Source organism: Salmo trutta, unplaced genomic scaffold (assembly GCF_901001165.1).
Source record: "Salmo trutta unplaced genomic scaffold, fSalTru1.1, whole genome shotgun sequence".
In the NCBI taxonomy this organism is placed as follows: Eukaryota; Metazoa; Chordata; class Actinopteri; order Salmoniformes; family Salmonidae; genus Salmo; species Salmo trutta.
In genome coordinates, this window is record NW_021822728.1 from 226,375 (window position 1) to 252,626 (window position 26,252).

The following is a 26,252-nucleotide window of genomic DNA, read 5'->3' on the forward strand; positions in this document are numbered from 1 at the left end:
TAGGGGGGACAGCCACATATCAGTCAGCCATCTATAGATATCTAGGGGGGACAGCCACATATCAGCCATCTATAGATATCTAGGGGGGACAGCTACATATCAGCCATCTATAGATATCTAGGTGGGACAGACACATATCAGTCAGCCATCTATAGATATCTAGGGGGGACAGCCACATATCAGTCAGCCATCTATAGATATCTAGGGGGGACAGCCACATATCAGCCATCTATAGATATCTAGGGGGGACAGCTACATATCAGCCATCTATAGATATCTAGGTGGGACAGACACATATCAGCCATCTATAGATATCTAGGGGGGACAGCTACATATCAGCCATCTATAGATATCTAGGGGGGACAGCCACATATCAGTCAGCCATCTAAAGATATCTAGGGTTGACAGCCACACATCAGTCAGCCATCTATAGATATCTAGGGGGGACAGCTACATATCAGTCAGCCATCTATAGATATCTAGGGGGGACAGCCACATATCAGTCAGCCATCTATAGATATCTAGGGGGGACAGCTACATATCAGTCAGCCATCTATAGATATCTAGGGGGGACAGCCACATATCAGTCAGCCATCTATAGATATCTAGGGGGGACAGCTACATATCAGTCAGCCATCTATAGATATCTAGGGGGGACAGCCACATATCAGTCAGCCATCTATAGATATCTAGGGGGGACAGCCACATATCAGTCAGCCATCTATAGATATCTAGGGGGGACAGCCACATATCAGTCAGCCATCTATAGATATCTAGGGGGGACAGCCACATATCAGTCAGCCATCTATAGATATCTAGGGGGGACAGCCACATATCAGCCATCTATAGATATCTAGGGGGGACAGCCACATATCAGTCAGCCATCTATAGATATCTAGGGGGGACAGCCACATATCAGCCATCTATAGATATCTGGGGGGACAGCCACATATCAGCCATCTATAGATATCTAGGGGGGACAGCCACATATCAGTCAGCCATCTATAGATATCTAGGGGGGACAGCCATATATCAGCCATCTATAGATATCAAGGGGGGGACAGCCACATATCAGTCAGCCATCTATAGATATCTAGGGGGGACAGCCACATATCAGTCAGCCATCTATAGATATCTAGGGGGGACAGCCACATATCAGTCAGCCATCTATAGATATCTAGGGGGGACAGCCACATATCAGCCAGCATCTATAGATATCTAGGGGGGACAGCCACATATCAGCCATCTATAGATATCTAGGGGGGACAGCCACATATCAGTCAGCCATCTATAGATATCTAGGGGGGACAGCTACATATCAGTCAGCCATCTATAGATATCTAGGGGGGACAGCCACATATCAGTCAGCCATCTAGAGAGATCTAGGGGGGACAGCCACATATCAGTCAGCCATCTATAGATATCTAGGGGGGACAGCCACATATCAGTCAGCCATCTATAGATATCTAGGGGGGACAGCCACATATCAGTCAGCCATCTATAGATATCTAGGGGGGACAGCCACATATCAGTCAGCCATCTATAGATATCTAGGGGGGACAGCCACATATCAGTCAGCCATCTATAGATATCTAGGGGGGACAGCCACATATCAGTCAGCCATCTATAGATATCTAGGGGGGACAGCCACATATCAGTCAGCCATCTATAGATATTTAGGGGGGACAGCCACATATCAGTCAGCCATCTTGAGATATCTAGGGGGGACAGCCACATATCAGTCAGCCATCTATAGATATCTAGGTGGGACAGCCACATATCTGTCAGCCATCTTGAGATATCTAGGGGGGACAGCCACATATCTGTCAGTCAGCCATCTTGAGATATCTAGGTGGGACAGCCACATATCAGTCAGCCATCTTGAGATATCTAGGGGGGACAGCCACATATCAGTCAGCCATCTTGAGATATCTAGGGGGGACAGCCACATATCAGTCAGCCATCTTGAGATATCTAAGGGGGACAGCCACATATCTGTCAGTCAGCCATCTTCAGATATCTAGGTGGGACAGCCACATATCTGTCAGTCAGCCATCTATAGATATCTAGGGGGGACAGCCACATATCTGTCAGCCATCTTGAGATATCTAGGTGGGACAGCCATATATCTGTCAGCCATCTTGAGATATCTAGGTGGGACAGCCACATATCTGTCTGTCAGCCATCTTGAGATATGTAGGTGGGACAGCCACATATCTGTCTGTCAGCCATCTTGAGATATCCAGGTGGGACAGCCACATATCTCAGTCAGTCAGCCATCTTCAGATATCTAGGTGAGACAGCCATATATCTGTCAGCCATCTTGAGATATCTAGGTGGGACAGCCACATATCTGTCAGCCATCTTGAGATATCTAGGTGGGACAGCCAAATATCTGTCAGCCATCTTGAGATATCTAGGGGGGACAGCCACATATCTGTCAGCCATCTTGAGATATCTAGGTGGGACAGCCACATATCTGTCAGCCATCTATAGATATCTAGGTGAGACAGCCACTTATCTGTCAGTCAGCCATCTTGAGATATCTAGGTGGGACAGCCACATATCTGTCAGCCATCTTGAGATATATAGGTGAGACAGCCACATATCTCAATCAGTCAGCCATCTTGAGATATCTAGGTGGGACAGCCACATATCTGTCAGCCATCTTGAGATATCTAGGTGGGACAGCCACATATCAGTCAGTCAGCCATCTTGAGATATCTAGGTGGGACAGCCACATATCTGTCAGACATCTTGAGATATCTAGGTGGGACAGACACATATCTGTCAGTCAGCCATCTTGAGATATCTAGGTGGGACAGCCACATATCTGTCAGCCATCTTGAGATATCTATGTGGGACAGCCACATATCAGTCAGCCATCTTGAGATATCTAGGTGGGACAGCCACATATCTGTCAGCCATCTTGAGATATCTAGGGGGGTTTTACTGTGAACACTTTAAGTCACAGTTTTATCAGTGGCCAGTAGGCTGCTGTGGCTATTTGATGATAATGTAGGCCTACCATCAAAAACAATGGAGAAAATGCATCCCATAATATTTTAACATGGAAATAGCTATTCTATCATTCAGTCTACAGTAGCAGCCAATGGGTGGTGTTCAATGTAGGACTACATTCCATGAGACTTTTAAAAAAAGTATTCAGGGTTAAAGGTTGTGGTTAATGTGTATCTCTGTCTCTCTCAACACCATAGGGGTTAAAGGTCGGGGTTAATATATAACTGAATGTAACTGTTAGTTAGGGTTAGGGGTTAAAGGTCAGGGTTCATGTATAACTGATATGTCACTGTGTTAGTTAGGGTTAGGGGTTAAAGGTCAGGGTTCATGTATAACTGATGTCTCTCTGTGTCTCCAGACCAGAGCGAGGTGATCCCCTCTTCATCTCCGTAGTGCCGGTGTTGAGGGAGGCAGACGTGGTCCTGACTGCCCAGGTAGAGTTAACCCGTCCCTGGGACAGCGCCTGGCACCTCTCCCTCTACCCCTGGGAGACCCGGCGTCTCGCTCAGCTGGACTCGGCCGACCGAGGGGTCCGACGCGTCATCCTCAAAACCCTCAAAGCCGTCTGTCGACGCTGCCCCGCCCTTCGACCCCTTGCCGCCGCGCCGTTGGTCAACCTCATCCTCCACCTCAGCGACAAGGACTCGGATTGGTCGGAGGGTTGTCTGAGTGGGCGGTTCCAGCAGTGTGTCTGGGAGCTGATTGGCTATCTGGAAGAAGGGGTGTTACCTAGCTACTTCAAGTCCGGCGTTAATTTGCTGAACGGAATGACGGATGAAGAGGTTGATGAGATGGGTTTTATGTTGTACTGCGCCGTCTCCGAACCGGACATTCTGCTGATATAGAAATATAGATATAGATATAGATATATATAGATATCGTTCTCTATGGGTCTGACTGTACTACACAAGGCAACACAAAGTTATCACCAGTTAGCACAGCAACACACACAAAGTGATAATTATGTCTAAAATTAAATGTATTTATATAGCCCTTCGTACATCAGCTGAAATCTCAAAGTGCTGTACAGAAAACCGGCCTAAAACCCCCCAAACAGCAAGTAATGCAGGTGTAGAAGCCCTCTGCCAATTTCTCTTAATAAAATCTGATTTTTTCTTTAAAACCTTTAACCTGTTTAATGAAATCATTATATGGTCCCACCTTCTACTGAATAAAGTTTTCACTTTCTTTTGTTTCTGTTTGTGTATTTTTTTTTTTGAACGACTTTTGCTGTTGTTTTTTTAAGTTTGAAGAGTGATTTTAAAAATAAAATGTTTTTTTCTGAACTACTGATGTTAAATATCCTCATTATTATTTACATGTTTAGGTGATATAATTCTGTCAAGTTAAATCCAACATTTTCTGTTTATTAATTAAAAAAAAAAAACTTTTCATGTTCCATTTATTTAAAGTTAAAATTGTAGTCCTTTCGGGTTATGATTGAACTACAAATCCCAGCTCGCATCAGTAAAATAGCTGCTTTTTTCCTCCCCTCCTCCCTCCACAAATCAATCCCGTTATTTTATACCCAAAATGATGCGTCTCCGCCGAGGACTGAATTCACATAACTCTACCGGACACCGGAAACGGTTCTTCATGCTCTTTCACAAGTCTCCTCGAGGTGTCTCGGGACGGATTCATCCCCCCCGGGCGTGAACGGTTCCTCCTCCTCGCTCCACTACCGGCAGCTGTCACATGGCTTAATTAACATGGTTGGAGTTGTACCCCGCCGTCTGAAGACGTGAAACACACACTACGCTGCGACTCCCCTCCTCCGGTAAAATACATCTCTAATACGGGAGGCGGAAAGAGGAACCCGGGGCGACACGGACCATGTGATTCGGTGTTAACTTCCAGGACCCGTTTCGCAGGCTACTTTGTGTTGACAACATGTTTTTGTTGTTGTTTGTCTCTGTTACAGGACAGCTGTTGTTGACGTTAAGACTGTATACTACGTCGGTAAGTTAACACACCTCGCTCTGACGTTGAACTTTCCGTTTAGTATATTGTTATTTATCCACCGACCGACCGACCGACCGAAATACAGAAATGAGAAGTGAAAGTTAAACATATTTGTTTCCGCTTTTTAAATTTTTTTTAAGTTGAACTTCTGTTAAGTTTCAACAACACAACAAGCAAGACTTTTTTTATTTTTATTTTTAATATCAGTTACCCGGTCAGTGAGTGACGCTTAACTCTCCCGGTACCAAAACCGGACTCAAGGACGGAAATAACAGCGGGTTTTTTTTCCCCACCGGGGAAAGTTATTAACAGGGACACGGAAGAAAAAGGACTGAACAGTAACAGACATAAACACAGGAGTCTCTCTGGGATTAGGACATTATGATTGGCTCTCCTGATGTCTTGGCCTTCACCAATGAAGGTGATTTGGGAGGTTACCCAGAAGCCCCGGATCTACCAGGAGAGTTCTCTCTTCCTCTCTTTCCTCCGTCTCACCCCTGGACCTCACCTGCCCGTTTCAACAGAGACTTTATACTGGTGGCTGAGTTCTCAGAACAGGTAGGACCTGGAGGGGTGTGTGTGGGTGGGTGTGTGTGTTTTTATGGTGTGTGTGTGTGTTTATGGGGTGTGTGTGTGTGTGTTTTTATTGTGTGTGTGTTTTTATTGTGTGTGTGTGTGTGTGTGTGTTTTTATTGTGTGTGTGTGTGTGTGTGTGTGTGTGTGTGTGTTTTTATGGTGGTGTGTGTGTGTTTATGGTGGTGTGTGTGTGTGTGTTTGTGTGTGTGTGTGTGTGTGTATTATACTAACAGTGTATATATTCTGTCCTCCTGTCCAGGTGGGTCCCCTACCTGTCCGGACCATCCCCGATGACCCCAAACTGATCGGTTCCTTCGACCTGAACCATTTCTCTCTCCGCCTAATGTCCGTCGACTACCAAGCCGTCGCCCCCGGCCCTCAGCCACACCACCAGGCAGCTAGTCCGTCTCTCAGGACCCTCCCTCGCCTGGCCTTCTCAGAGGTAGGTGGACACCTCGTCCGTCTCTCAGGACCCTCCCTCGCCTGGCCTTCTCAGAGGTAGGTGGACACCTCGTCCTTCCCTCAGGACCCTCCCTCGCCTGGCCTTCTCAGAGGTAGGTGGACACCTCGTCCGTCTCTCAGGACCCTCCCTCGCCTGGCCTTCTCAGAGGTAGGTGGACACCTCGTCCGTCTCTCAGGACCCTCCCTCGCCTGGCCTTCTCAGAGGTAGGTGGACACCTCGTCCGTCTCTCAGGACCCTCCCTCGCCTGGCCTTCTCAGAGGTAGGTGGACACCTCGTCCTTCCCTCAGGACCCTCCCTCGCCTGGCCTTCTCAGAGGTAGGCCGGCCTGGTGTTTTTAGACAAGCGACTCAGCAACCCAAGACGGGTTTTTGCCGGTTTGAATCCCAGCTCCGCCGAGGGGGACGGGGGGGAATCTGTTGGCATCATCCTAGATGCCATCGGCTGACATTGTGCCCTGGAGCAATGTACCTAAACCTCCGAAAATTGGACTGAGGATGACCCATTGCTTCCAGGCCCTCGTGTGTGTGTTTCAGGGGCTTTTGTTGTGATGTTTAAAGACTAGTCTCAGTCCTCTGTCAGTATATAGACTAGTCTCAGTCCTCTGTCAGTCTATAGACTAGTCTCAGTCCTCTCAGTATATAGACTAGTCTCAGTCCTCTCAGTATATAGACTAGTCTCAGTCCTCTGTCAGTATATAGACTAGTCTCAGTCCTCTCAGTATATAGACTAGTCTCAGTCCTCTCAGTATATAGACTAGTCTCAGTCCTCTGTCAGTCTATAGACTAGTCTCAGTCCTCTCAGTATATAGACTAGTCTCAGTCCTCTGTCAGTATATAGACTAGTCTCAGTCCTCTGTCAGTATATAGACTAGTCTCAGTCCTCTGTCAGTATATAGACTAGTCTCAGTCCTCTGTCAGTCTATAGACTAGTCTCAGTCCTCTGTCAGTCTATAGACTAGTCTCAGTCCTCTGTCAGTCTATAGACTAGTCTCAGTCCTCTGTCAGTCTATAGACTAGTCTCAGTCCTCTCAGTCTATAGACTAGTCTCAGTCCTCTCAGTCTATAGACTAGTCTCAGTCCTCTGTCAGTATATAGACTAGTCTCAGTCCTCTGTCAGTATATAGACTAGTCTCAGTCCTCTGTCAGTATATAGACTAGTCTCGGTCCTCTGTCAGTATATAGACTAGTCTCGGTCCTCTGTCAGTATATAGACTAGTCTCAGTCCTCTCAGTATATAGACTAGTCTCAGTCCTCTCAGTATATAGACTAGTCTCAGTCCTCTCAGTATATAGACTAGTCTCAGTCCTCTCAGTATATAGACTAGTCTCGGTCCTCTCAGTATATAGACTAGTCTCAGTCCTCTGTCAGTCTATAGACTAGTCTCAGTCCTCTGTCAGTCTATAGACTAGTCTCAGTCCTCTGTCAGTCTATAGACTAGTCTCAGTCCTCTGTCAGTCTATAGACTAGTCTCTGTCCTCTGTCAGTCTATAGACTAGTCTCAGTCCTCTGTCAGTCTATAGACTAGTCTCTGTCCTCTGTCAGTATATAGACTAGTCTCTGTCCTCTGTCAGTATATAGACTAGTCTCAGTCCTCTCAGTCTATAGACTAGTCTCAGTCCTCTGTCAGTATATAGACTAGTCTCAGTCCTCTGTCAGTCTATAGACTAGTCTCAGTCCTCTGTCAGTCTATAGACTAGTCTCAGTCCTCTGTCAGTATATAGACTAGTCTCGGTCCTCTCAGTATATAGACTAGTCTCAGTCCTCTGTCAGTCTATAGACTAGTCTCTGTCCTCTGTCAGTATATAGACTAGTCTCTGTCCTCTGTCAGTATATAGACTAGTCTCAGTCCTCTCAGTCTATAGACTAGTCTCAGTCCTCTGTCAGTCTATAGACTAGTCTCAGTCCTCTGTCAGTCTATAGACTAGTCTCAGTCCTCTCAGTATATAGACTAGTCTCAGTCCTCTAAGTCTATAGACTAGTCTCAGTCCTCTAAGTCTATAGACTAGTCTCAGTCCTCTCAGTATATAGACTAGTCTCAGTCCTCTGTCCTCTGTCAGTATATAGACTAGTCTCAGTCCTCTGTCAGTATATAGACTAGTCTCGGTCCTCTCAGTATATAGACTAGTCTCAGTCCTCTGTAAGTCTATAGACTAGTCTCAGTCCTCTGTCAGTCTATGGACTAGTCTCAGTCCTCTCAGTATATAGACTAGTCTCAGTCCTCTGTCCTCTGTCAGTATATAGACTAGTCTCAGTCCTCTGTCAGTATATAGACTAGTCTCAGTCCTCTCAGTATATAGACTAGTCTCAGTCCTCTCAGTATATAGACTAGTCTCAGTCCTCTGTCAGTCTATAGACTAGTCTCAGTCCTCTCAGTATATAGACTAGTCTCAGTCCTCTGTCAGTATATAGACTAGTCTCAGTCCTCTGTCAGTATATAGACTAGTCTCAGTCCTCTGTCAGTATATAGACTAGTCTCAGTCCTCTGTCAGTCTATAGACTAGTCTCAGTCCTCTGTCAGTCTATAGACTAGTCTCAGTCCTCTGTCAGTCTATAGACTAGTCTCAGTCCTCTGTCAGTCTATAGACTAGTCTCAGTCCTCTCAGTCTATAGACTAGTCTCAGTCCTCTCAGTCTATAGACTAGTCTCAGTCCTCTGTCAGTATATAGACTAGTCTCAGTCCTCTGTCAGTATATAGACTAGTCTCAGTCCTCTGTCAGTATATAGACTAGTCTCGGTCCTCTGTCAGTATATAGACTAGTCTCAGTCCTCTGTCAGTATATAGACTAGTCTCGGTCCTCTGTCAGTATATAGACTAGTCTCAGTCCTCTGTCAGTATATAGACTAGTCTCAGTCCTCTGTCAGTCTATAGACTAGTCTCAGTCCTCTGTCAGTCTATAGACTAGTCTCAGTCCTCTGTCAGTATATAGACTAGTCTCAGTCCTCTGTCAGGCTATAGACTTGTCTCGGTCCTCTGTCAGTCTATAGACTAGTCTCGGTCCTCTCAGTATATAGACTAGTCTCAGTCCTCTGTCAGTATATAGACTAGTCTCGGTCCTTTGTCAGGCTATAGACTAGTCTCGGTCCTCTGTCAGTCTATAGACTAGTCTCGGTCCTCTGTCAGTATATAGACTAGTCTCATTCCTGGAGGTGGTTAGTCCTTCCTCCAGGGTGGTGCTGGGTGTCTCTGGGGGAGGTGGTTAGTCCTTCCTCCAGGGTGGTGCTGGGTGTCTCTGGGGGAGGTGGTTTGTCCTTCCTCCAGGGTGGTGCTGGGTGTCTCTGGGGGAGGTGGTTAGTCCTTCCTCCAGGGTGGTGCTGGGTGTCTCTGGGGGAGGTGGTTAGTCCTTCCTCCAGGGTGGTGCTGGGTGTCTCTGGGGGAGGTGGTTAGTCCTTCCTCCAGCGTGGTGCTGGGTGTCTCTGGGGGAGGTGGTTAGTCCTTCCTCCAGGGTGGTGCTGGGTGTCTCTGGGGGAGGTGGTTAGTCCTTCCTCCAGGGTGGTGCTGGGTGTCTCTGGGGGAGGTGGTTAGTCCTTCCTCCAGGGTGGTGCTGGGTGTCTCTGGGGGAGGTGGTTAGTCCTTCCTCCAGGGTGGTGCTGGGTGTCTCTGGGGGAGGTGGTTAGTCCTTCCTCCAGGGTGGTGCTGGGTGTCTCTGGGGGAGGTGGTTAGTCCTTCCTCCAGGGTGGTGCTGGGTGTCTCTGGGGGAGGTGGTTAGTCCTTCCTCCAGGGTGGTGCTGGGTGTCTCTGGGGGAGGTGGTTAGTCCTTCCTCCAGGGTGGTGCTGGGTGTCTCTGGGGGAGGTGGTTAGTCCTTCCTCCAGGGTGGTGCTGGGTGTCTCGGGGAGGTGGTTAGTCCTTCGTCCAGGGTGGTGCTGGGTGACTCAGAGCAGATTGTTGTGTTCTTCCTCCAGGACTCCAGCGTGGTGCTGGGTGTCTCAGAGCAGATTGTTGTGTTCTTCCTCCAGGACTCCAGCGTGGTGCTGGGTGACTCTAAGGAAGGTGCGTTTGCCTACGTTCACCACCTGACGCTGTATGACCTGGAGGCCCGAGGCTTCGTCCGCCCGTTCTGCATGGCCTACGTCTCCGCTGACGAGAGGAAGATCATGCAGCAGTTCCAGGAGCTGTCGCTCCGCTTCTCCCGCGCCTCCGAGTGCCTGAAGACCGGAAACCGACGGGCCTTCGCCCGCGAGCTGCACAGGAAGCTACAAGACCTGGAGTAAGAGGACAAACACACACGTTTACGCACCAACACAGAGTTTGGTTTGTGTGAGGTTTTTTTGAAATCCTTCTCTGCGTTGACAGGTACACGCGATCCGTCCTTCACGCAGCGCTACAAAGGATATCCGATGAGAGTGCGGAGATCGGGGAGGAGGCTGAACTGCAGAAGACAGCCAACGAGCTTGCCAGCGTGGATCGATCCATCCTGGACCACAGATCCCTCCTCCACCAGGTCACGTCCTATCCCAACAGGAAGTTAAAAGACCCTGGCTTTCTTCCCTACGACCCGTCCCTGATCCCAGAGACCCTCCCCTTGACTCCAGATCCCCCCTCCCCCTCGTACACCCCCCAGCTGGTTTCCGGGGCGTCGCTAGGTGGTGGGGGCTGGTCAGCGAGGCGGTTCGACCGCCGTCTGAAGCCGTTGGAGGAGCTGAGCGACTGCTACTTCCTGTCTCTGACGCTGGATCAGCTGGGCAACGCAGAAAGCCGTCTTCGCGGAGACCAGAGTGTTCTACACAACCGCAGCGTCACGCGCAAGCTCTCCAGGACGCTTTCACACACACACTTCCTGTTCCAGCTCTGGGACCAGGAAGAGGAGGAGGAGGACCTGGAGGAGGAAGGGGCGGGGCTAGAGGGAGGAAGTGGCGTGATGTCGCATCCTGTGGAGTGGGCGGGACCACAGAGCATGGAGTCGTTCTTCTCTTGCGTGGAGGAGGTGTCAATCAAGCTGGAGACAGGAAGTGGAGGGGCGGCGCCGACACTCGATCCTGCGGGGGGAGAAGAAGTAACCACGGAGACGAGACCAGGCAGCGTGAGCAGCGGAGACAGCATTGAGGTTCTGGGGACGGAGCGCTCGTATAGAACACAGGGACTAACCCACGTGGAACTCAGAGGTGAATTCAGAACCTGCGTTCACGTTGTTAAGGCTGTGTGTTTGTCCTCCTCCTCTTCCTCCTCCTCCTCCTCTTCCTCCTCCTCCTCTCCTCCTATAGAGTTGTTCTGGTGGGGGGTTTGGGGGTTCAGGGTGAAGGCTGTGTGTTTATCCTCTTCCTCTCCTCCTATAGAGTTGTCGGTTCAGGGTGAAGGCTGTGATGAGTTGCGGAGTCGGACCCCTGCGGAGGCGGGGACGAGGCGTGACCTGCGGTCCCTGGCGCGGAGGGCCAACAGCGAGGACAGCATTGAGGTCATCAGCACCTCGGACTCCATCTTCCCCGACGACCTCCTCATCTTCACCGCCATCACAGAGGAGGAGCCTGAGGAGCATGGAATCATGGGTAGTGTAATCCAGGAAGAGGAGGAGGAGGAGGAGGAGGAGGCGGCAGGTGAGGACACGCCCATTCAGCAGCACGGCACCCTGGGTATTGTAGTTCACGAGGAGGAAGAGGAGCACATTCGGCACCAGAGAATCATGGGTAATGTAGTCCAGACGGAGGGACAGGAGGAGCTAGAGGACACTCCCACTCGGCCGCACAGCAACCTGGGTATTGAAGTCCAGGAATTGGAGGAGGAGGAGAAGCAAGAGAGACGGGACACTCCGGCCCCTACGTCTGAGCCGCAGGGAACTCTGGGTAAGACTGTCTGTTCGTCCTCTTTAATAATAATGACATATCCCAAATGCTTCCAGTGTATTTATCTGATTTTTCTCTCTTTTATTAACTGATATAGTTTCTGTCTCCAGTCCACCAGGTGCCAGTAGAGGGCTCCTCCCAGCAGTACGAGGGTCACCATGCCAACGGCGAGGTCATAGGTCAGGCTGGGCGTGACAGCAGGCGGGCGGCGGCGGCGGCGGCGGCTGACCTCCAGGTGAACTTTTCTATCCCCCTGAGGTTAGAAGTTAAAGGTCACGGGTCAGGTGGGGGGCGGCGGTTGCTAGACGACGCCCCTTACAGGCTGAGCGTAGACGAGGGGTCGGACTGTATGACCTACGTCGGCAGCGCCTCTCCACCTACCTCTCTGGGCCCCGCACGTCTCCGCGGCAACGGTAACCCGCGACGACGACAGCGCCAGAGGAGGAAGGCGGGTCTCGGAGCCCTCAGGTTCCTGCGTCAGAATTCTTTCTCCCAGAATGCCGTGTTCTGCCTGCTGAGCGGCCGGCCGCTGGTGGTGATTGGCGGAGAGGAGGGTTCCGTGAGGAAGACTGTCGCCGCCCTCTCGCTCTACCTGCCTTCACCCGGTCGCTACGGAGACGCCGTGCAGCCCGACCTGGCCACGCCTCTTCAGCTGACGGACCTGCTCACCTGGAGACTCATCGGAATCCACAGGTAAAAAAAAAAAAAAACACAGCATCGAAAACCCCTGATGTATCATGGGTAAATTGTGACTGACTGACTGACAGCTACAAATGTGATATTGAGTGGTGATTTTATCAGGCCTTTTTTATAGTCGTGCTGTAGTGTTGTACGTTCCCTCGTTTCTCAGCCCACACGCCGTCCCCTATCCCAAGTTCTCCAACAGCTCGAGGTGAGTTTTCTCTTTCTTCTCACCTTGAGTAGCTTCGTTTCATCAACAAAAATAAAATAAAATAAAAATAAAAACCATTTAGTGTTCAGCGAAATAACAACACAATGTGAAATACAGGAAGCCTAGTTTAAATAATTAACATCCAATCACAATTAACCGTTACTCTCTCTCGCGGAAATTCCCCTAAACGGTCCGTATGTAGCCAATCGTAGCTGCTGCTCATGTTGGTATCTGTACTGATGGCTATAAAGCCACGACAGGGTGACATAGTGGAGAGGTAACGAGCGCGAGTACAAACAGTAGCTCCCGACGCCGCTTGGGGTCCGCTGCAGCATCTACCGAGAGGCTCTCGCTGCCAAGGGAATGACTGACAAGCTTAGAAAGACGTTTTTGGACACTACAGCGAAAAATGGTTAACTTTGTTTTAAAGCAAAAAGGCCCCTGAACTCTTGTCTATTTTCTGCATTATCTAACGATGTAACGCTTATACAACTGTTAGGAGAATTAAGTTCTCAATGAAATTCAATTAAACTACTCAGTCTGAAATTCAATTAAACTACTCAGTCTGTAATTCAATTAAATTTACTGTCTGTAATTCAATTAAACTACTCAGTCTGAAATTCAATTAAACTACTCAGTCTGAAATTCAATTAAACTACTCAGTCTGAAATTCAATTAAACTACTCAGTCTGAAATTCAATTAAATTTACTGTCTGTAATTCAATTAAACTACTCAGTCTGAAATTCAATTAAACTACTCAGTCTGAAATTCAATTAAACTACTCAGTCTGAAATTCAATTAAATTTACTGTCTGTAATTCAATTAAACTACTCAGTCTGAAATTCAATTAAACTACTCAGTCTGAAATTCAATTAAACTACTCAGTCTGAAATTCAATTAAACTACTCAGTCTGAAATTCAATTAAACTACTCAGTCTGAAATTCAATTAAACTACTCCGTCTGAAATTCAATTAAACTACTCAGTCTGAAACCCAGAATTTGTAAGATTCCGGTTTGAACGAAACACACGGAGACCCAGCTTACAATGATCGTAATGTTTATTTACAGAAATTCATACAATGCGCACACAGCCTTTTTATATTACACATTTCGTCATATAAAATGCCCCTCTCCTCTTCTCTAACATTGTCAATGCTGTTTTACAAGTTTTCCTCCAATACATACGCTGCTTATCATATCCTGCAACATGGTACATCATCTACCGTAAGCCTAATGCTTTTCTTCTTCCTGTTCTCAGTTTCACAGTGGTCACAAGTTGTCTGTTGTCTGTTAACAGTTCCCCTTCTCCTTGAATGTCTCACTTACATTGCTAAATAGTAAAGTCTTAGCTCATCCTATGCGCGCACATTTAAGAGAATTAGTCTTATTATCACTCAGTTATACGGTTTTTAGGGTGGAATCATTTTAGTCAAAACCTTAGACGTATAAATTCCATTATCAACAACATACAGAAGGGTTATCAAGGGGACAAAGTATTGACGCATTTTTTTTTTAAATTGTGAGACGAGCTTAAAAGTTTTCTTTACTGACCATAATTTTCACTTGTCTGACCGCTTGACTTAGATGACGAGTTTCTCACGCGACTGGTCAAATCTGGCTGATGTTTTTATCCTCACCTGAATGATCTGAATCTATAATTAACAGGGGGACTCTCCGCAACTATATTCAAATGTGTAGGGACAAAATTGAGGCTATGATTTTAAGAAGTTGGAGCTCTTCTCTGTCTATTAACAAGGAAAACACACAGGTCTTTTCATTATTGTATGATTTTTTTGTTTTTGTTTTTGTGTTTCAAATAAACTCAAACTTACGGACAAACGTCAAACGTGACTCAGCGAAGCACCTGAATTTTTGCAGGTATTTTCCCGAAACGGACGACACAAACAACTGGATTCGTTATCCCGTTCATTCCCCCTTCCTCCGGTCCACTTACCGATATCTGAACAAGGAGAGCCTCATCGAAATTTGCAACAAGCGGTTCTGAGAGAAATTGTAATTTAAAATCAGAAGCCACTGCCAGATTTCTGGATAGGGCTTCGCTCAGAGTATCCTGCCTTGGCAAATCGCGCTGTTATTAAGACACTGATGCCCTTTGTACCTAATGTGAAAGTGGATTCTCGGCCCTCACTAGCATGAAAAACTAAATACAGGTGCAGACTGTGTGTGTGGAAAATGATTTTAAGACTGAGACTCTGTCCAATACAACCCAACGTTACAGAGTTATGCTGTTCATCCTTTCAAACACAGCCTTCTCATTAACCTGCGCTGAGTTATTCACAATTAACAAATAAGGTTTTATATGTAAGATGGTTAAATAAAGAGCTGAATTATATTATTATTATTATTTGTGCCCCTGGTCCTTTAAGAGCTCTATGTCACTTCCCACGAGACGAGTTGTGACCAAAACTTATTCTTATGTTTTAATAAATGTATCGTATAGTGTGTGTGTGTGTGTGTGTGTGTGTGGCAGGCTTACAATGATGGCAAAAAACAACATTTGAGATTGCGCTGACCCTGGTGCTAGAGGGGGTACAGCTGGAGGGTGAATGTTTTGAAAGGGTACGGGGACTAGAGGGGGTACAGCTGGAGGTGAAGGGGTACGGGGACTAGAGGGGGTACAGCTGGAGGTGAAGGGGTACGGGACTAGAGGGGGTACAGCTGGAGGTGAAGGGGTACGGGACTAGAGGGGGTACAGCTGGAGGTGAAGGGGTACGGGACTAGAGGGGGTACAGCTGGAGGTGAAGGGGTACGGGGACTAGAGGGGGTACAGCTGGAGGTGAAGGGGTACGGGGACTAGAGGGGGTACAGCTGGAGGTGAAGGGGTACGGGACTAGAGGGGGTACAGCTGGAGGTGAAGGGGTACGGGACTAGAGGGGTACAGCTGGAGGTGAAGGGGTACGGGACTAGAGGGGGTACAGCTGGAGGTGAGGGGGTACGGGACTAGAGGGGGTACAGCTGGAGGTGAAGGGGTACGGGACTAGAGGGGGTACAGCTGGAGGTGAAGGGGTACGGGGAACTAGAGGGGGTACAGCTGGAGGTGAAGGGGTACGGGACTAGAGGGGGTACAGCTGGAGGTGAAGGGGTACGGGGACTAGAGGGGGTACAAGCTTGGAGGTGAAGGGGTACTGGGACTAGAGGGGGTACAGCTGGAGGTGAAGGGGTACGGGGACTAGAGGGGGTACAGCTGGAGGTGAAGGGGTACGGGACTAGAGGGGGTACAGCTGGAGGTGAAGGGGTACGGGGACTAGAGGGGGTACAGCTGGAGGTGAAGGGGTACGGTACTAGAGGGGGTACAGCTGGAGGTGAAGGGGTACGGGGACTAGAGGGGGTACAGCTGGAGGTGAAGGGGTACGGGACTAGAGGGGTACAGCTGGAGGTGAAGGGGTACGGGGACTAGAGGGGGTACAGCTGGAGGTGAAGGGGTACGGGGACTAGAGGGGGGTACAGCTGGAGGTGAAGGGGTACGGGGACTAGAGGGGGTACAGCTGGAGGTGAAGGGGTACGGGACTAGAGGGTACAGCTGGAGGTGAAGGGGTACGGGGACTAGAGGGGGTAAAGCTGGAGGTGAAGGGGTACGGGACTAGAGGGGTACAGCTGGAGGTGAAGGGGTACGGGGACTAGAGGGGGTACAGCTGGAGGTGAAGGGGTACGGGACTAGAGGGGGTACAGCTGGAGGTGAAGGGGTACGGGACTAGAGGGGGTACAGCTGGAGGTGAAGGGTACGGGGACTAGAGGGGGTACAGCTGGAGGTGAAGGGGTACGGGACTAGAGGGGGTACAGCTGGAGGTGAAGGGGTACGGGGACTAGAGGGGGTACAGCTGGAGGTGAAGGGGTACGGGGACTAGAGGGGGTACAGCTGGAGGTGAAGGGGTACGGGGACTAGAGGGGGTACAGCTGGAGGTGAAGGGGTACGGGACTAGAGGGGGTACAGCTGGAGGTGAAGGGGTACGGGACTAGAGGGGGTACAGCTGGAGGTGAAGGGGTACGGGACTAGAGGGGGTACAGCTGGAGGTGAAGGGGTACGGGGACTAGAGGGGGTACAGCTGGAGGTGAAGGGGTACGGGGACTAGAGGGGGTACAGCTGGAGGTGAAGGGGTACGGGACTAGAGGGGGTACAGCTGGAGGTGAAGGGGTACGGGACTAGAGGGGGTACAGCTGGAGGTGAAGGGGTACGGGACTAGAGGGGGTACAGCTGGAGGTGAAGGGGTACGGGACTAGAGGGGGTACAGCTGGAGGTGAAGGGGTACGGGACTAGAGGGGGTACAGCTGGAGGTGAAGGGGTACGGGACTAGAGGGGGTACAGCTGGAGGTGAAGGGGTACGGACTAGAGGGGTACAGCTGGAGGTGAAGGGGTACGGGGACTAGAGGGGGTACAGCTGGAGGGTGAATGTTTTGAAGGGGTACGGGACTAGAGGGGGTACAGCTGGATGTTTTGAAGGGGTACGGGACTAGAGGGGGTACAGCTGGATGGTGAATGTTTTGAAGGGGTACGGGACTAGAGGGGGTACAGCTGGATGGTGAATGTTTTGAAGGGGTACGGGACTAGAGGGGGTACAGCTGGAGGTGGAATGTTTTGGAGGGGTACGGGACTAGAGGGGGTACAGCTGGAGGTGAAGGGGTACGGGGACTAGAGGGGGTACAGCTGGAGGTGAAGGGGTACGGGGACTAGAGGGGGTACAGCTGGAGGTGAAGGGGTATGGGACTAGAGGGGGTACAGCTGGATGGTTAATGTTTTGAAGGGGTACGGGACTAGAGAGGGGTACAGCTGGAGGTGAAGGGGTACGGGGACTAGAGGGGGTACAGCTGGAGGTGAAGGGGTACGGGGACTAGAGGGGGTACAGCTGGAGGGTGAAGGGGTACGGGACTAGTGGGGGTACAGCTGGAGGTGAAGGGGTACGGGGACTAGAGGGGGTACAGCTGGAGGTGAAGGGGTACGGGACTAGAGGGGGTACAGCTGGAGGTGAAGGGGTCCGGGACTAGAGGGGGGTACAGCTGGAGGTGAAGGGGTGTACGGGGACTAGAGGGGGTACAGTGGAGGTGAAGGGGTACGGGACTAGAGGGGTGTACAGCTGGAGGTGAAGGGGTACGGGGACTAGAGGGGGTTACAGTGGAGGTGACGGGTACGGGGACTAGAGGGGGTACAGCTGGAGGTGAAGGGGTACGGGACTAGAGGGGGGTACAGCTGGAGGTGACAGGGGTACGGGACTAGAGGGGGTACAGCTGGAGGGTGAAGGGGTACGGGGCTAAGGGGTACAGCTGGAGGTGAAGGGTACGGGAATGGGACTACAGGTGGAGGTGAAGGGGTACGGGGACTAGAGGGGGTACAGCTGGAGGTGAAGGGGTACGGGGACTAGAGGGGGTACAGCTGAGGGTAAGGGGTACGGGGACTAGAGGGGGTACAGCTGGAGGTGAAGGGGTACGGGGACTAGAAGGGGGGTACAGCTGGAGGTGAAGGGGTACGGGACTAGAGGGGGGTAAGCTGGAGGTGAAGGGGTACGGGACTAGAGGGGGTACAGCTGGAGGTTAAGGGGTACGGGAGACTAAGGGGGTACGCTAGGAGGTGAAGGGGTACGGGACTAGAGGGGGTACAGCTGGAGGTGAAGGGGTACGGAGACTAGAGGGGGTACAGCTGGAGGTGAAGGGGTACGGGACTAGAGGGGGTACAGCTGGAGGTGAAGGGGTACGGGACTAGAGGGGGTACAGCTGGAGGTGACGGGGTACGGGACTAGAGGGGGTACAGCTGGAGGTGAAGGGGTAACGGGACTAGAGGGGGTACAGCTGGAGGTGAAGGGTTACGGGACTAGAGGGGGTACAGCTGGAGGTGAAGGGGTACGGGACTAGAGGGGGTACAGCTGGAGGTGAAGGGGTACGGGACTAGAGGGGGTACAGCTGGAGGTGAAGGGGTACGGGACTAGAGGGGGTACAGCTGGAGGTGAAGGGGTACGGGACTAGAGGGGGTACAGCTGGAGGTGAAGGGGTACGGGACTAGAGGGGGTACAGCTGGAGGTGAAGGGGTACGGGGACTAGAGGGGGTACAGCTGGAGGTGAAGGGGTACGGGACTAGAGGGGGTACAGCTGGAGGTGAAGGGTACGGGGACTAGAGGGGGTACAGCTGGAGGTGAAGGGGTACGGGGACTAGAGGGGGTACAGCTGGAGGTGAAGGGGTACGGGGACTAGAGGGGGTACAGCTGGAGGTGAAGGGGTACGGGGACTAGAGGGGTACAGCTGGAGGTGAATGGGTACGGGACTAGAGGGGGTACAGCTGGAGGTGAAGGGGTACGGGACTAGAGGGGGTACAGCTGGAGGTGAAGGGGTACGGGACTAGAGGGGGTACAGCTGGAGGTGAATGGGGTACGGGGACTAGAGGGGGTACAGCTGGAGGTGATGGGGTACGGGACTAGAGAGGGTACAGCTGGAGGTGAAGGGGTACGGGACTAGAGGGGTACAGCTGGAGGTGAAGGGGTACGGGACTAGAGGGGGTACAGCTGGAGGTGAAGGGGTACGGGACTAGAGGGGTACAGCTGGAGGGTGAAGGGGTACGGGACTAGAGGGGGTACAGCTGGAGGTGAAGGGGTACGGGGACTAGAGGGGGTACAGCTGGAGGTGAAGGGGTACGGGGGACTAGAGGGGGTACAGCTGGAGGTGAAGGGGTACGGGGACTAGAGGGGGTACAGCTGGAGGTGAAGGGGTACGGGGAACTAGAGGGGGTACAGCTGGAGGAGAAGGGGTACGGGACTAGAGGGGGTTACAGCTGGAGGTGAAGGGGTACGGGACTAGAGGGGTTACAGCTGGAGGTGAAGGGGTACGGGACTAGAGGGGGTACAGCTGGAGGTGAAGGGGTACGGGGACTAGAGGGGGTACAGCTGGAGGTGAAGGGGTACGGGACTAGAGGGGGTACAGCTGGAGGTGAAGGGGTACGGGACTAGAGGGGGTACAGCTGAAGGTGAAGGGGTACAGGGACTAGAGGGGGTACAGCTGGAGGTGAAGGGGTACGGGACTAGAGGGGGTACAGCTGGAGGTGAAGGGGTACGGGGTCTAGAGGGGGTACAGCTGGAGGGTGAAGGGGTACGGGGACTAGAGGGGGTACAGCTGGAGGTGAAGGGGTACGGGACTAGAGGGGGTACAGCTGGAGGTGAAGGGGTACGGGACTAGAGGGGGTACAGCTGGAGGTGAAGGGGTACGGGACTAGAGGGGGTACAGCTGGAGGGTGAAGGGGTACGGGACTAGAGGGGGTACAGCTGGGAGGGTACAGGGCTAGAGGGGAAGGGTGGTACGGGGACTAGAGGGGGTACAGCTGGAGGTGAAGGGGCGGTACGGGGACTAGAGGGGGTACAGTGGAGGTGAGGGGTACGGGGAACTAGAGGGGGTACAGCTGGAGGTGAAGGGGTACGGGACTAGAGGGGGGTACAGCTGGAGGTGAAGGGGTACGGGGACTAGAGGGGGGTACAGCTGGAGGTGAAGGGGTACGTGGGGCTAGAGGGGGGACAGCTGGAGGTTGAAGGGGTTACGGGGACTAGAGGGGGTACAGCTGGAGGTGAAGGGGTAAGGGACTAGAGGGGGTACAGCTGGAGGTGAAGGGGTACGGGACTAGAGGGGGTAAGCTGGAGGTGAAGGGGAGGTAGGGATAGAGGGGGTTACAGCTGGAGGTGAAGGGGTACGGGGGTCTAGAGGGGGTACAGCTGGGGTGAAGGGTACGGGGATCTAGAGGGGGTACAGCGGTAGGGTGAAGGGTACGGGCTAGAGGGGGTACACAGCTGGAGGTGAAGGGGTACGGGACTAGAGGGGGTACAGTGGAGGTGAAGGGGTTACGGGGACTAGAGGGGGTACAGCTGGAGGGGTGAAGGGGCTACGGGTGACTAGAGGGGGTACAGCGGGGGGTGAAGGGGGTACGGGGACTAGAGGGGGTACAGCTGGAGGTGAAGGGGTACGGGACTAGAGGGGGTACAGCTGGAGGTGAAGGGGGTACGGGACTAGAGGGGGTACGCTGGAGGTGAAGGGGTACGGGACAGAGGGGGTACAGCTGGAGGTGAAGGGGTACGGGGGACTAGAGGGGTACAGCGGAGGTGAAGGGGTACGGGGTCCTAGAGGGGGTACAGCTGGAGGTGAAGGGGTACGGGGTCTAGAGGGGGTACAGCTGGAGGTGAAGGGGTACGGGGACTAGAGGGGGGTACAGCTGGAGGTGCAAGGGTCGGAAAACTAGAGGGGGTACAGTGAGGGAAGGGGTTTACGGGGAACTAGAGGGGGTACAGCTGGAGGTGAAGGGGTACGGGACTAGAGGGGGTACAGCTGGAGGTGAAGGGGTACGGGACTAGAGGGGGTACAGCTGGAGGTGAAGGGGTACGGGGGTCTAGGAGGGGTACAGGCTGGAGGTGAAGGGGTACGGGGTCCTAGAGGGGGTACAGCTGGAGTGAAGGGGTCGGGGACTAGAGGGGTACAGCTGGAGGTGAAGGGGTACGGGAAACTAGAGGGGGTACAGCTGGAGGTGAAGGGGTACGGGGGACTAAGCGGGGTACAGCTGGCGGTTTGAAGGGGTACGGGACTAGAGGGGGTACAGCTGGAGGTGAAGGGGTACGGGACCTAGAGGGGGTACAGCTGGAGGTGAAGGGGTCCGGGGACTAGAGGGGGTACAGCTGGAGGTGAAGGGGTACGGGGGACTAGAGGGGGTTAAGCTGGAGGTGAAGGGTGTACGGGGACTAGAGGGGTACAGCTGGAGGTGAAGGGGGTACGGGGCACTAAGCGGGGGTACAGCTGGAGGTGAAGGGTACGGGGACTAGAGGGGGTACAGCTGGAGGTGAAGGGGTACGGGGACTAGAGGGGGTACAGTGGAGGGGGAGGGGGTACGGGGACTAGAGGGGGTACAGCTGGAGGTGAAGGGGTACGGGACTAGAGGGGTACAGCTGGAGGTGAAGGGGGTACGGGACTAGAGGGGGTACAGCTGGAGGTGAAGGGGTACGGGGACTAGAGGGGGTACAGCTGGAGGTGAAGGGGTACGGGACTAGAGGGGGTACAGCTGGAGGTGAAGGGGTACGGGACTAGAGGGGGTACAGCTGGAGGTGAAGGGGTACGGGACTAGAGGGGGTACAGCTGGAGGTGAAGGGGTACGGGACTAGAGGGGGTACAGCTGGAGGTGAAGGGTACGGGACTAGAGGGGGTACAGCTGGAGGTGAAGGGGTAGGTACGGGGACTAGAGGGGGTACAGCTGGAGGTGAAGGGGTACGGGGACTAGAGGGGGTACAGCTGGAGGTGAAGGGGTACGGGACTAGAGGGGGTACAGCTGGAGGTGAAGGGGTACGGGACTAGAGGGGGTACAGCTGGGGGTGAAGGGGTACGGGACTAGAGGGGGTACAGCTGGAGGTGAAGGGGTACGGGACTAGAGGGGGTACAGCTGGAGGTGAAGGGGTACGGGACTAGAGGGGGTACAGCTGGAGGTGAAGGGGTACGGGACTAGAGGGGGTACAGCTGGAGGTGAAGGGGTACGGGACTAGAGGGGGTACAGCTGGAGGTGTAGGGGTACGGGACTAGAGGGGGTACAGCTGGAGGTGAAGGGGTACGGGGACTAGAGGGGGTACAGCTGGAGGTGAAGGGGTACGGGACTAGAGAGGGGTACAGTAAATAACGACCATCTTTCTTTCTCTCTCCCCAGGACGTCTCCTACAGCTCCCAGCATGCTTCACTCTCTGGTTCGTTACGGACGATACCTGGCGGTGCTGGACCTGGACCAGCGTACACTGAGAAGCCCTGCTTACCACGGTCACCTCATTGGCCGGCTGGCCAACCCCCACACTCTGATAGGCTAGTGAAATTATTAGTCTTTTTGGGGGGGATTTGTCTTGTGCATATTTACAACAGTTCACCTCAATGGCGGCTTCTGTGACGGAGGGGATGGGGGGTGGAGTCGTGGCGACGGGGTGAGGGGGGGGCGGAGTCGTGGCGACGGGGTGAGGGGGGGGCGGAGTCGTGGCGACGGGGTGAGGGGGGGGCGGAGTCGTGGCGACGGGGGTGAGGGGGGGGGGGAGTCGTGGCGACGGGGTGAGGGGGGGCGGAGTCGTGGCGACGGGGGGTGGGGGGGGGCGGAGTCGTGGCGACGGGGTGAGGGGGGGGGCGGAGTCGTGGCGACGGGGGTGAGGGGGGGCGGAGTCGTGGCGACGGGGTGAGGGGGGGGGGCGGAGTCGTGGCGACGGGGTGAGGGGGGGGCGGAGTCGTGGCGACGGGGGTGAGGGGGGGCGGAGTCGTGGCGACGGGGGTGAGGGGGGGGCGGAGTCGTGGCGACGGGGGTGAGGGGGGGCGGAGTCGTGGCGACGGGGGTGAGGGGGGGCGGAGTCGTGGCGACGGGGGACGGGGGTGAGGGGGGGCGGAGTCGTGGCGACGGGGGTGAGGGGGGGCGGAGTCGTGGCGACGGGGGTGAGGGAGGGGCGGAGTCGTGGGAATTGACTAACGGCCAACAAGCTGTGTCAACCATAATCCAAAACAACAGCTGTCAACAAATTGTAGTGTTCAAAAAACAATATTAATAGATCCCAGTCCAATGTGGTCTTAAATTCCCATTTCCACTTGGCTATGAACACAGCATTACCTGTCTTATGTCTTGACCTGCATCTTCAACTAAACTATTTGAATGTTTATCTGAGTGTTGACTGTTTTTGTTTGTTTGTTTGTTTGTTACGTCCAGGTCGTGGCAGCACCTACCTTCTCCACGTGGAGAGCTGCCTCACTGAGTTGACCGCTAAGGCTTACCTGTTCTCCTGTTCTCCTGACCTTTCAACTCTAACCTCGGGTAGAGCTCAGAGTTTACCTGGGGGTCAGGCACCACCCGTCTGTCGCCGCCACTCTCAGCTTCCCAGCGTCCCCAGGGAGGACGATGACTTCACGCTGACTCGGCGTCGCAGGGACTTTCTGCGTGAGCGAGGTTTCAGCGGGGAGGACGACCTCCGGGTGTTGCACTTCCTGTCTGACCTCGTCAAACAGCACCACGCAGGAAGTGGTCCTCCGGCCCTCCGCTTCTCCTACAGTGCCGTCCCTTTACATAGAAATACCACAACATAGACCCGTCCCTTTACATAGAAATACGACAACATAGATATACAGCCCTGTCCCTTTATATAGAAATACCACAACATAGATATACAGCCCTGTCCCTTTACATAGAAATACCACAACATAGATACAGCCCTGTCCCTTTACATAGAAATACCACAACATAGATACAGCCCTGTCCCATTACATAGAAATATGACAGCATTGATATACAGCCCTGTTCATTTTACACAGAAATACCACAACATAGATATACAGCCCTGTCCCTTCACATAGAAATACCACAACATAGATATACAGCCCTGTCCCTTTACATAGAAATACCACAACATAGATATACAGCCCTGTCCCTTTACATAGAAATACCACAACATAGATATACAGCCCTGTCCCTTTACATAGAAATACCACAACATAGATATACAGCCCTGACCCTTTACACTACTTCCTATGTAGGGAACAGGGAGCCGTTTGGGAAGCGGGCCCCCTGTGTGTGTGAATGGTTCTGTTACTGAACCATTGTTGCGCAGGTCTGATGAAATGTTCACTGGTGTGTGTGTGTGTGTGTGTGTGTGTGTTAATGCAGTGTACTTTTGTGTGCCGTGTAAAAAAATAAAATATTTTATGTTTAAACTTGTGTCTTGGCTTTAAAAGGCAACGTTCCCATTTACTTTTATTTAACTAGGAAAGTCAGTTAAGAACAAATTCTCAACAAATTTTCAATGACGGCCGAGGAACAGACGGCTAGGCTACCGCTAGGCTAACTGGCTACCTCCTACAGGGGAACAGACGGCTAGGCTACCGCTAGGCTAACAGGGCTACTCCTACAGGGGAACAGACGGCTAGGCTACCGCTAGGCTAACAGGCTACCTCCTACAGGGGAACAGACGGCTAGGCTACCGCTAGGCTAACAGGCTACCTCCTACAGGGGAACAGACGGCTAGGCTACCGCTAGGCTAACAGGCTACCTCCTACAGGGGAACAGACGGCTAGGCTACCGCTAGGCTAACTGGCTACCTCCTACAGGGGAACAGACGGCTAGGCTACCGCTAGGCTAACAGGCTACCTCCTACAGGGGAACAGACGGCTAGGCTACCGCTAGGCTAACAGGCTACCTCCTACAGGGGAACAGACGGCTAGGCTACCGCTAGGCTAACTGGCTACCTCCTACAGGGAACAGACGGCTAGGCTACCGCTAGGCTAACAGGCTACCTCCTACAGGGAACAGGAGGCTAGGCTACCGCTAGGCTAACAGGCTACCTCCTACAGGGGAACAGACGGCTATGCTACCGCTAGGCTAACTGGCTACCTCCTACAGGGGAACAGACGGCCAGGCTACCGCTAGGCTAACTGGCTACCTCCTACAGGGGAACAGACGGCTAGGCTAACTGGCTACCTCCTACAGGGGAACAGACTGCCAGGCTACCTCCTACAGGGGAACAGACGGCTAGGCTACCGCTAGGCTAACTGGCTACCTCCTACAGGGGAACAGATGGCTAGGCTACCGCTAGGCTAACTGGCAACCTCCTACAGGGGAACAGACGGCTAGACTACCGCTAGGCTAACTGGCTACCTCCTACAGGATACCTGCCGCCTCTACACTCTAAACACTAGGCTACTTGCCGCCTCTACACTCTAACCACTAGGCTACCTGCCGCCTCTACACTCTAACCACTAGGCTACCTGCTGCCTCTACACTCTAACCACTAGGATACCTGCCGCCTCTACACTCTAACCACTAGGCTACCTGCCGCCTCTACACTCTAACCACTAGGCTACCTGCTCTAACCACTAGGCTACCTGCCGCCTCTACACTCTAACCACTAGGCTACCTGCTCTAACCACTAGGCTACCTGCCGCCTCTACACTCTAACCACTAGGCTACCTGCCGCCTCTACACTCTAACCACTAGGCTACCTGCTCTAACCACTAGGCTACCTGCCGCCTCTACACTCTAACCACTAGGCTACCTGCCGCCTCTACACTCTAACCACTAGGCTACCTGCCGCCTCTACACTCTAACCACTAGGCTACCTGCCGCCTCTACACTCTAACCACTAGGCTACCTGCCCGCCCCTCCACTCTAACCACTAGGCTACCTGCCGCCTCTCCACTCTAACCACTAGGCTACCTGCCGCCCCTCCACTCTAACCACTAGGCTACCTGCCTCCTCTACACTCTAACCACTAGGCTACCTGCCGCCCCTCCACTCTAACCACTAGGCTACCTGCCGCCTCTACACTCTAACCACTAGGCTACCTGCCGCCTCTACACTCTAACCACTAGGCTACCTGCCGCCTCTACACTCTAACCACTAGGCTACCTGCCGCCTCTACACTCTAACCACTAGGCTACCTGCCGGGCCCTGAAACACTGTGTTAATGTTATAATGGGCCCCTCTCTCAGCACCAGGCAGTGTATTGGGAACCGGGCCCTGAAACACTGTGTTAATGTTATAATGGACCCCTCTCTCAGCACCAGGCAGTGTATTGGAACCGGGCCCTGA

The 26,252-nt window shown here is 52.7% G+C and overlaps 2 protein-coding genes and 1 long non-coding RNA gene across 6 annotated transcripts in view; all 3 read left to right on the plus strand.

Moving 5' to 3' along the window:
* Positions 1-4,395, plus strand: part of mief2 (mitochondrial elongation factor 2) — a 21,813-nt gene extending 17,418 nt beyond the window's left edge. For both annotated transcript variants that reach the window (XM_029745038.1, XM_029745037.1), the window contains exon 9: positions 3,380-4,395. In XM_029745038.1, coding sequence (XP_029600898.1) covers positions 3,380-3,866 — 487 coding nt within the window. In that variant the 3' untranslated portion in view covers positions 3,867-4,395. The remainder of the gene's footprint in view (positions 1-3,379) is intronic.
* LOC115184041 (uncharacterized) lies at positions 1,262-3,037 on the plus strand. Of its 2 annotated transcripts, none has more exons than XR_003874168.1 (2): positions 1,262-2,550; positions 2,593-3,037. It is a non-coding gene; the product is annotated as an uncharacterized LOC115184041 (long non-coding RNA). The 2 variants fall into 2 exon arrangements; XR_003874169.1 differs by having other exon boundaries at positions 1,262-2,462.
* Positions 4,396-4,543: 148 nt separating the features above from the next.
* On the plus strand, positions 4,544-24,404 carry LOC115184039 (guanine nucleotide exchange protein smcr8a). 2 transcript variants are annotated; one of them, XM_029745036.1, is made up of 9 exons: positions 4,544-5,541; positions 5,819-6,001; positions 9,977-10,227; positions 10,314-11,122; positions 11,294-11,797; positions 11,908-12,490; positions 22,356-22,504; positions 23,382-23,735; positions 23,770-24,404. In XM_029745036.1, exons 1-9 carry the CDS (start codon positions 5,365-5,367, stop codon positions 23,787-23,789), a joined length of 3,030 nt encoding a protein of 1,009 aa, XP_029600896.1. In that variant the 5' UTR covers positions 4,544-5,364; the 3' UTR covers positions 23,790-24,404. The 2 variants fall into 2 exon arrangements, with proteins under 2 accessions (XP_029600896.1, XP_029600894.1); XM_029745034.1 differs by having other exon boundaries at positions 4,545-4,798; positions 4,943-5,541; positions 23,382-24,404.
* The last annotated feature ends 1,848 nt before the right edge of the window (positions 24,405-26,252 follow it).